At 37.8% G+C, this 11,043-nt stretch overlaps 1 protein-coding gene across 3 annotated transcripts; it reads right to left on the bottom strand.

The window, feature by feature from the left end:
• Positions 1–891: 891 nt before the first annotated feature.
• On the bottom strand, positions 892–10,208 carry LOC122664221 (ultraviolet-B receptor UVR8-like). 3 transcript variants are annotated; one of them, XM_043859952.1, is made up of 11 exons: positions 9,890–10,208; positions 9,396–9,469; positions 9,216–9,300; positions 8,895–9,026; positions 8,570–8,806; positions 8,193–8,438; positions 7,869–7,912; positions 5,117–5,299; positions 3,784–3,874; positions 1,126–1,169; positions 892–1,025 (listed from the first exon to the last, which is right to left on the bottom strand). In XM_043859952.1, the coding sequence occupies exons 1-11, from the start codon at positions 10,098–10,100 to the stop codon at positions 903–905; spliced, it is 1,470 nt and encodes a 489-aa protein (XP_043715887.1). In that variant the 5' UTR covers positions 10,101–10,208; the 3' UTR covers positions 892–902. The 3 variants fall into 3 exon arrangements, with proteins under 3 accessions (XP_043715887.1, XP_043715895.1, XP_043715905.1); XM_043859960.1 differs by having other exon boundaries at positions 8,193–8,432; positions 9,890–10,207; XM_043859970.1 differs by lacking the exon at positions 8,193–8,438.
• Positions 10,209–11,043: the final 835 nt, after the last annotated feature.

Here is an 11,043-nt window from a genome sequence, read left to right as displayed (position 1 = left end):
GAATGTTTTAAAAAATAGGCAAAACTACATGTAGTGAGTTAGAAGGGTTTTATTAATTGGTTAGGAAAAAAAGATGATTTAGAGGTGCACACTGACTGGTTTTGGGTTGTAGGAATAGATTGTCTCCGACTCCATTCGGACTGACTAATTTGTATAATTTTGAGCACGATATGGTGATGACTGAGTTCCTATTGTTATTGGCTTGGTGAAAGGAACTTATTTAACTGGTTTGGTGAAGCCCTAAATGAGGCTGCGTTTAGCTGTAAGAAGGGTTTTTGGATATTTGATGTTTAGAGGAGTTTTACCTGTTTGATGCACGAAGGGATTTTGGATATTTGGTGTGAGAAATTTTACCTGTTTGATATCGAGTATGAGCTCAATGCTTTTTTCATGGCGTAATACTCCTTTGAGATTGGCTTCTCAATCACTTTCACCCTGCAGAAAACCTCCGACAAGAAAATCAAGGAAAGAATTTACCAAGTTTTATCAATTTTTTTTACATACAAATTTCAAGATAACTGTAAGCCAAAAAAGTGTTAGTATTCTACAAAAAGATGCTTAAAAAATAGGTTCTAAGCAAATATTTGCCTGATCGCAAGCTATATTATCTAGGCATATAGCTTGGCATATAAAGTAATTGACACATTCTCATATGTACAGGACTAACGATAAATTGTATCAAGTAAAGATATACACACCAAAAAAACAATCAGTGATGTACAGTGATGGTCTAGTCATGATCAACTTTGGACCATGAAAGAATTGATACATGCCTATATGTATATGAATACATTGAAATTGTATTTACATATACATATATAAATTGGCAGAAACAGCCGTATCAATCAATAGAGTACTACTACCCTAACAAAACTGTGTTGGCTCCTTTCCAGAAGTTTGGTTCATGTAGGTGACTCCGTGAAGACTAATGTATGCCACCAGCCGCAAGCAACATTCTTCACGAGGCAACCATCGATAGGAACTTGACAAGGAATATTGCGGTCAATGACATCACCCAAACCAAGCTGTGTACACCAAAACAAAAACTTAACATTGGAACGTCTCTGAAAACAAGTATGAAGTTTAATTTGGTGTTTGCCTTGGGGCATGGATTGAGAATTATACCTGGCCGTACTTGTTCCACCCCCAGCAGAATACTTTCCCATCCTCTGGAAAGAACCCAACAGACAGAAAAGTTGAATCAGATGTAAAATCAGCATACAATCTTCAATAGTATATTGTAAGAACTCGGTACCATGTTAGACCTGTGGATGTTCCAAACCGTGTCAGCTTAAGCTGACTAGCAAGAACTTCAGAGGTCCTATGGAAGGGATAAAGACAGCTTCAAGAGAGAGTAGCTTTGAAGAAAGGTTTCCTTTCCTTTCTTCTCGATTGATTTCAAAATTACATACTGGTCAGTATTTTCATTGAAGGAACTTGAATTGAATTATTTTTATTTGTACACTGGATGAAAATATTCATACTGGAAATTTCACCGTATAAAAGAGCTTGAGAACCTTTTTTCTGTTCAATTTGCTAATTGAGGATCAATTCGATACATTTCTTATGTACCCATAGGTGCTATATCAGATTTGAATAAGATTTCGGGCCAATCTATATTGATTGACTGCCTCCATTATGTTGTTGCTAGCTAATACCAGTCTTTTCGGTTTTGGATCTTCCAATTCATTCCCATAGAAGATCCAGGCTGATTTTCTTCTGATCTTTCAATAAAAAGATTTATTCTCTTCATAAGAAAAAAAAAAGAGGCAGAACCAAACAATGTTTTAACACCAAACATATTGAAATTTCTACCTGAAATCTCTAAGTATATTTTAACATAGCTGGGACAAACAAGTGATTTCAACCATCTAGCTTAAATTTGCAAGTTCACAATTTGATACTATTTGTGCTTAGTTTATGAAAAATAGGTTAGGCAACTCCAATTAAGAAGATATGCTTCAACCCATCGACTAACATCAATCAGCGGATAGGTTCAGGTACCAATTGCTAAGTTCACCAACCTATTTATAATGGAATTAGATTATATGTAACAAAGATGAAGTGAAGAGGTGCCTCTGGGATTCTATTGAATACTATCAAAATTGACGGGAGTTTCACAAGAAGCTAAATCAGCTTTAATTTATGAAGCAGAGGCTGTCTGGTTGCAAGAGAAAGGGAGGTACTGCAAGACCGGACCTGTAATAGTTTATTAGACCTAATTTCACAACAAGATCTCAATGAGTATAGACCTCCTTCAGAAGATGCGAGATACAGGTTGGATGGTTTAAGAATAATTAGAGAAATTCAATTCTGAGGGAGAATTTCCAGCAGATAGTAATTCTGAAAATAGTTTCAATCCAAGGTTGGATTGATACCATATTCAAATTGAGTCCTACTTTTGATATGTATTATCAAACCCCAAAATTTGAGATAAATTAGATGGTTAGATTTGAAGTAACTAAACAATCATTAAACTTGAAACCCGAAAATTGCAGATCTGAGAGATTTTTAAGTAGCAGACAAATCACTGATCAGAAAGCCTCCAAATCTAGGGTTTACTTTTAGGATATCCCTAAGTTTGGTCTGAAACAGATTAGTAAAATATGATTAGGTGATAAAATACTATAATCTGAAATTCAAGCCAAAACAGAGTATCCGCAGGCTATATCCAGTGATTCTCAGTTGTAACTCAATTCCAGCAAAAAATCAGTGATATGTTGTAGAATACTGGATAGCATAAATTAGACAACCAAAATACAGAACCACAGGATAGTTTAATGAAGAATCAAAAAGTAGTATAAACAAAATAAACAGAGTATGCGTGAGGAAGGAGGAAGAAAAAAAAGGACAGATAAAACCTCTCAGGTTAAAATATCTAACCCGCTGTATCTCACAGAATTTTCCAGCCGAAGGCAGTAAACTTTCATTAATCAAAATCGTGTATTGGCTTAGGCCTTACAACTGTTTTTATAGAAAGCAAAACACACTCCTATTCTAACTATGAAAACTAAAATCAAACTCCTATTATGATTAGGAGTACTGTTATTAGTTAAAGAACTATTATACTTAAACTGAAATTAAAGAGGAATAAATAGGCTATTCCTATTAGAACTAGGAAAGAAATAAAGAAACTAAAGTAGCTAATACAGCTCCCACGAGCTGGATATCTCAGCCAAAGCTGGCTGACTCGATAACTCCATGAACCAGGTCCACCTTGGGCCTAGGTTCTTGCTGGTTCAAGTAGCCAATCTACATTATAGGGGAAGTGAAATTATTATTTTTTTTTTTAAATAGAAACTTTCGTAATCATGATGATGCACTTGATTAGAAATTCTACCAAAAATGGTAAAGTTTCTCTAATAAAATCCCTCTTTTCCTTTTCAGGTCAAATGAATTTGGTTTAAAATAAAGTACAACTTCATTACCAAGATTTGGAAAGTTGTTTAGTTAGGCCATCATTGCTAGTAGCCTAGTAATGATTACACAATTTTTCATTTTCTTTTGTTAAATATTTTCATTTCCCTTGCCTTCGTTTCAATTCCAATCAGAGGGAGCTAGAAAGCCATGATTTATTATGATTCAATGGAAGATTTATCCCCAGATAGTGCAATGGCAAAACTAAATTCATATAGGTGAAGCCAAAGTATTTCCAATGCTTTGTAGTAGGCTACGGTGAATATGGAAACCATAACGATCTGCCTAGGAATGCTACCCAAAAAGATGACCAGCATTTTGCCCATAGCGGGTACAATTCATCAAGGAAACAGTCAGATGACAAACCTGCGATTACAGCACTGTGGCGAGCTCCACAAGAAACAATTTTTGCATGCTTATTTTCCAAACTTGGGGCATCCAAAAGTCTTGGAAGAGTCTGATGCAAAAATAATAATAATAAGTTTAGTGCTAATTTCAAGAGCCTCTGCTGAAAGACAGAAAATCCAAGAAGAAAATCTGTTGTGGCCTTTATGGGAATACTCGAATAGTCAACCGATGGCATGGCAACAAAAAACAGAGAGACAAGCAGTCAGAGCCCTAATTAATTGGGAAGTCACACCAACTCTATCAAAAAAACTTATCCAAATTTTAAGAGCACAGTTAGAATGCTACATTAACAGTGTCAGACTAATTTATAGATCTCCCAGGTGAGATGCATTAAATAGAAAATCCTGACCAAAATAACAGGATACTTATTAAACTAATTGGCATGGCAGCCAAAGAGTCATATATAATATCCCTGGTCGTCCTAAGCAAGACAATCAGCACTATGGCTACCAGCATAGTAACCATAGTTGATGAATAAGTAACTAGACAACCAACCTTCCTTCTGAACTGCTCCACTTGCATTTTACTTAAATTTAATTTCTGTTTTTGAGCCTCTTCCCTGTTCAACTTGGTTGTTGTTTTCTAGCTTATAGTCTCATACTCCATCCCAGTATTACCCCACAAGAAGTTTATTATCTTGAATTGATTAGGTGACTCCTAGCAGACAAGGAGTGACTTGATGCCTAAGGCGGCCAGTCACCTTATACTTCAAGGTGCCCATACCCAGATATTGAAGGAAATATACCCTTGACATGAAAAACATGCCTGGGTTAAGAACAAATATGCCCCTTAATATGATGCTCTCCAAGGGAAACAACTATGTTCATAAACCAACTAGAAGGGAGTTCAGATATTAATGGAAGGGCAATATAGAAAAATTAGGGGGTTTTAATATTTAAGCACTCCTTAAACTCAAAGAAATAGTCACTGTAGGAGGAGGGAATATAAAATTCCTTTTTATCCCAAAAATGAATCCATATTCTCTTCTCGTCACTAAATCAGGTAATAGAAATGCTTACGTAACTGAAAATTCATATACTCTTTTTTAAGTTTGGTCTCAGTACTTTGCAAACATATGAGTTATTATATCAAGTTTTACATATATAATAGGAAGAATTATTGAGTTGTGCCTTTAGATGATTTGCTCCCATGAGCAAAACACTACAATCACCAAGCTCTTGCTTGTGCAACACACTACCATGCCTGAGGCAGCCTAACCTTTTACAAGCAATTAAGAGTCCTTTTACATTCTCTTGGGTTGAACCGAGGGAATGCATGTCTAAGAATGTACCTCAGCTTGATCAGCACCGGTACCCAACTGCCCAAACTGATTCCCGCCAAACGTATACACATCTCCTTCAACAGAAATGCAAACTGTATGCCACAGTCCAGCAGCTACTCCATGTATCTGGATACCCAAGAGAGCTGACACACAGGCTGGACTCAACTCATCATCTGTACTTCCACGCCCACACTGGACCAAAAGACACCATTAAAAAGTGAATTACATCTTCATCAACAGGGAAAAGAATATGCCACAACCCAAAAGTTGAAAAAATAAATTCCCTTTTCCAGTGAACCTCATCTTGAACATTTTATTGGGCTTTTTCTCCACCTTTTTCTACAGTTCCTACATATTTATGCTAAAGGTAGTCAATAGTCAGAAAAGATTCAGATAACTCCAAATTTTACTGTTGGGAATAAACATAAGCAGAGTGACTGGTATATGGCACTGAAAATAATAGAAATGATGTTAGTAACGAGAAAAATTCTACCACCTCAGCCACCGATTTTAAAAGTTCAATAAACTGAATAGCCAAGATCAATATATAAAGCTCTCTGTCAAAAAAGAAAGAAAAAAAACTTGTAAAATGAAGAAAAAAAACTTGTAAAATGAATCATGAATTAAACACAGTTTTAAGTAATTCGGATGTAGTATCCATACTAAACACAGAAAAGGTGTACTTCACAACTCTGGCTCATGCAGGTTTGAAAGCACTGGACTACTTATCTCTCTTTTATGGAATTCAATGCTATAAAATAAAATATTATGCCAGTGCTTTCATCCGGGGCTGTCTTTTCTGCACACTATCCCATCCATCTGCACTCATGTGCAATTGTATGAATTGGCGACAATTTATACAAATTGAGTTTAAGTAAATAGTGTTTTCATGCCCTTTATTTCCACATCATGTTATCTTTTGTGTCTTCTCGCTATCCCCACCTCCCTTTCTGGTTGAGTAATCTGTTGGTTTCACTACTTACAACTTCCTACTAAAGGCTCTAGCATCACCCTCTTCTTATTCTTTCCCCTCCCCCCCCCCCCTCCTCTTGAAGATGAGCATTTGGTACACTTCTGTAGACCAACAGATGAACCAACTTTTCCACGAATTTCAGGACCACACACCTGTACAGTCTTTTCACAAATTTTTCTTCCTTGTGTCCTTCCTTTTTTTATCTTTGTGTCTGTACTCCTATTGGGATTTAATGGAAGTTGCATAACATAGAGGATTCAATTCAAAAGCCCTTTAACTTTGTCCACAACTCCACATACAGAAGAAACTTCTATATGATTTAACTAGTCTACTTTGTGGAGATTGGCATATCCAGCAATCAGCAACAGTCTTGTAGTTATTAGTACCATTCAGAGGTAAATCTTAAATCCATCCATTATACACAAACAAAATCACTGAAAAGGCATTTATCTATTGCATAAATCAAACTGATTTTGACAGTTGTGTAATTCCTTAAGTAATCAGAATCTACCACGTTAATGGTGATGAAAGTGAAAACCAGCAAGTTGCACTTTTATCCTACACTTGGATAGATTACTTATTCAAGGTTCATTTATTTTTTATCAAAGAAGGAAGTCTTGGTGTATAGCATTCACGGTTTATAATTACACATCGTAAAAGTCAATTCCACAGACTACAGCTGCTTTATCAATTATCAAGAAATCAAGGCCCTAAATCAGGATGACCATTTGGGTGCTCTTATATATGATGTTAGAGATCCATAGTTGGTAAATCACCTACAACCCTCTCTTCAAGACAGCACAAGTGTATCAACTTAATGGAAAATCTCGGCCTCCATGTTTCTTAAAACTTATTCCCTTACAATTGATGCAATCTGGGATTCGAAAAACCTATTGCATAACAGAAAATAGAGACATTTTATGCAGTAGTTGAGAAGGTAAGTAAAGAATGTTAAATAAAAGAAATTATGCTTTCCTCACATTTCCATTAAACTTCCAGATTTGTTGCTTGACATCTCTAAAGATTTTTGCAACATATGTGAAAACTTTCAATCGCAGAAGTATTATAGTGCATTTCATGTCAAGTACCACAAAAATGGGACGCTAATGTACAAAGTTTTATGAGTTATGCTATCTTTTGTACCATGCCCATATCTAACCCATTTTCATATGGAAATAGAACAGAAAAGAAAGTAAAGGTGGAAGGAGAATAGTGAAAGAACATGAACTAAAATTTCAGAAGTGTTACTTTCACCTTTTATGAGCTTATATAGTATTTATTCCTGAGGCCTAACACAATAGTATGCAGCTTGGGTCAAGTTGAGTTGCATTTGGCAACTTACACAAACGACCTGGTTGGATCAGCAACAGGGCAGATGGATCCTCCCCCAGCCCACCTGAGACTCAGGGCTCTACTGAAAGGCTGCCACTTTCTCAAGTTTAGCTATATGATTTCTTCCCTCCAACATCAATCCCAACAGACACAAACCTAAGAATTTAAGAAATGATTTTCAACGTTCCGTAATGATACTTTCCTAGGTTCATCATTGCTCATTGCCTTGACTACAGTTATATCAGGCTCCAACAGCTCAGCAGAGAATACATCACTACAGCTAGTCACTATATGATAAACCAAACCCAGAAACATTGCAACATCTTGCCAAACTAGCTTTCTCCAACACAGTTGATACAAACTCAACACATTTCCAACTCAGAGAAGGCAGTTGATTCACTACAAGGAGCAACTGGCGAATGAAACTACAAGGAGCAACTGGCAAATGAAACTCACCTGCCCATAAAGTCCCCAACCAAAAGTCAGTAGTGCACCAGCATCTGTTGATGCATCAAATAACAAACAATAAGAACATATGAGCAATGGATGTTACCGTCATCAGGTACAAAATGCATTGACAGTTCAATCAAATGGCATGCACTATCAGTCAATGGGACTTCACATTTGATTTACTATGCAAGCCAAACAAACTAGGATGTGATGATACACATAAACATAGCAAATCATATGTGCATCTGCTTGACTAGATGTCATAAGTTTCCGCTTCATTCACTGATGAAGCTTCTTAATGGGCCAAACATCAGACAATCAAATTCTGACCTGTAATTACAGCACTATGTCGACCTCCACATGCAATTCCCTTCACGTAAGTTCCTGGAACTTTGTAAACTTGACCCTCTGCATTTATAATTCCACGAGGGGCTGTTGAAGATCTATCTTTTCCATAACCAGAGGACTCAATGCAAGGTACAGGATGAGGAGAGGACACCATACGGATCTGAGAACCCAAACCTAGCTGCCCTTCACCTCCATAGCCCCAACCCCACACTTGCCCTATATCTGAAACTTTGAGGAAAGTAGCATAAATCAGCTTCTTGCTTAACTCAATATATCTTCAGGAGCTGAGTGTCAATGGTCTATATTCTACCATTCTGGATTGGGTTCAGCAGTGGCAGCTTTGGAGAAATTAGATATACCTGACAATGCTAATGTATGTCGTCCACCCGCTGCAACAGTAGTGACCCTCACTCCCGGACTTAAAGCCACAAGACATGGCAATGCTGAGAGAGTTTCATCACCTGATGATGAGCTTTCAGCTGCTTGTTTAGCTGAGGATATTCTTCTTCGCTTTGTACTTTCCTCTCCACTACCTCTATTGTCAAAACCAGATACAGTTCCAGTGGCTGATCTTGGACCTTGAGATCTAGGGCTTACTGTCACCTTTACTACATTAGTATGCAACAGAAAAGGAAAGAGCACCTTCTGTTCATCATCCTTTACAAGTAACGTAATGGAAATCACCTTGTTCAGTGAGCATGGAATTCTGTCTTTCAAGTACATCCTTCTCTAAGCTGGGCCCTGTCGACGACTCTCCGATGACCTTTCCAGAGGGAACACACTCTTTCCAACCCCATGTGTAGACTTCTCCTCGGTCTGCGATTTCAGAAATGTAACTTACTCCACGACTCCAGGGCAGTACTCATATATATTGTATTAAACGTTACAGTAAAAGACATACCCTGCCTTTGTTGGGTAGCAAGTACAATGAATTTGATCTACCACCTTCATAATCATCCTTGCAAAAGATACTTTCTACTCTAAATCTATAGATGTAATTAGTACCTGTAACAGAGACACAATGGGCCCAACCCGCTGCAGCCGTGACTATTGAAGCTTCAGTAGGAAGAGGAAAGGGTTCCGGAGTTTCCTTAACAAACGCGATAAATAATATGAACCAATAACTCAGAGAGAAATTGCAAAAAGAAGATCAATGAACTAGAACATCAAAAAACGCCACAATACCCCATGCTTCCCCGAAGTCACGTAGCTTTGACCTAAATCATCTGCTGAGCCCCACGTGATGAGCTTTCCTGATTCTGATTGGATTAAATTTTATAAGCATATGCAGCTTCCAAGCACAATAGTAAAACATTTTTGTAGGAAAAGAATTCAGGCTGGATGAAACTCTACAACAAAAGATGAAGAAAATAGAAGAATCCTCCAAACAATCTGACTAACAATCAGAGAACGAGCAGAAAATGTCACTGCCAGTTCACGATAATGTGCGATGATACACCAGGAAATAAATAAATCAAGCATCAAGTTGAACACAGAAAACAATCTGAAATCCAACCAAAAGCAAAGATACAGAAATCACTCAATACTCACAGAACTCTAGACAGAATAAAGCTCTCACTGCCAAGAGCTGGAAGCATTTTCATTTCAATACGGAGAAAAACCAAAACAGACAAATTGAAAATGGAATCGAAAAACCAAATTAGGTTCTAAGGTCTCACCAGAAATCGCCATAGCGAATCCACACCCACCGCCACAAACATCCTTCCATGAATCTCCAGAACTGATTGGAGCAGGTAACCGTACGAGGACAGGAGAAATCAACGGCGACCGCTGTGGTGAAACTCCGGGAAGGTATCCCCACATGAAAACCAATGATTCTTTTGCTTCCTCCATTTTCACAGCTTCATCACCTCCTCCCTCGCCATTCATGGCGGTTTCAGAGAAAAGAGACCGCAGAGAAGCTCTCTTTTATCTCTCTCTTTCTCTTATCAGGTTTCTCTTTCGTCTGGGACTCTGGGTTATATCTTTCCTTCCTCCTCCTTCCGGACTGTGGAGTTAGGTGTTCTCGTTCTTACTTACTTTGAGTTTCAGCTCTTCAGACTTTAGAGAGATACAGAGAGAGCCCTAATTATGGTTATTTTGCTTGAATTAAAGGTAGGGGGCGTATCATTTTCGATTGAATGAGAGATGCCAAGTAGGATGACCACGTGGTCAGTTGGACACGTGTCTTGACGATGATCGGAAGATGCCGCGGCTATTAACAGCCACGAGTTTCCGAGAAGTTTCTGGAAGGTTGGGGCCCTTACCTGTCTCCAAAAGCTTTCGAGAGGCCATACGCGCGAGTTTCCGAGTGAGCTTCTTTTTGCGCCACGTGTTGTCCCGCGGATTTCAATTTTTTGTTTTTGGTAAGCGGATTTCAAATCTCATGATGATGAAGTGAGTCACCACGTGTCATCAAATCAGGTTTCGAATTTTGATTTGAAATATTTTTTTTTTTCTTTTGTACGTTCGTTTTACAAGAAATGAATAAAAATCATAGTTGAAAAACTAGGACGAGTCACTCGAGACTCGTTCTTAGTCAATCGGTTTCTACCATGATTCCGTGATTTTGTCCAAATCAAGAAAAAATTACCGAGTTTTTAATACACTCTCGAAAAATTATCTTCTCCAATTTTCTGCCCGACTCAGTTTTCCAATTCCTTTAATAGGGGATGGTGGATCCCACTCGGATAGAGTGTTTGGGCAAGGATAAGGTGGTCATTCCAATCCCCCCTTGTTAGAGGAACTGACTGGAGGTGATAAAGATCCTCTCCCACACCTTATGATAACAAACTGACTCAGCACATCACCCCATTGTTTGAACAATTTTCCA

Source organism: Telopea speciosissima, chromosome 1, assembly GCF_018873765.1.
Source record: "Telopea speciosissima isolate NSW1024214 ecotype Mountain lineage chromosome 1, Tspe_v1, whole genome shotgun sequence".
Taxonomy (NCBI): Eukaryota; Viridiplantae; Streptophyta; class Magnoliopsida; order Proteales; family Proteaceae; genus Telopea; species Telopea speciosissima.
This window is presented reverse-complemented; position numbering and strand designations above follow the sequence as displayed.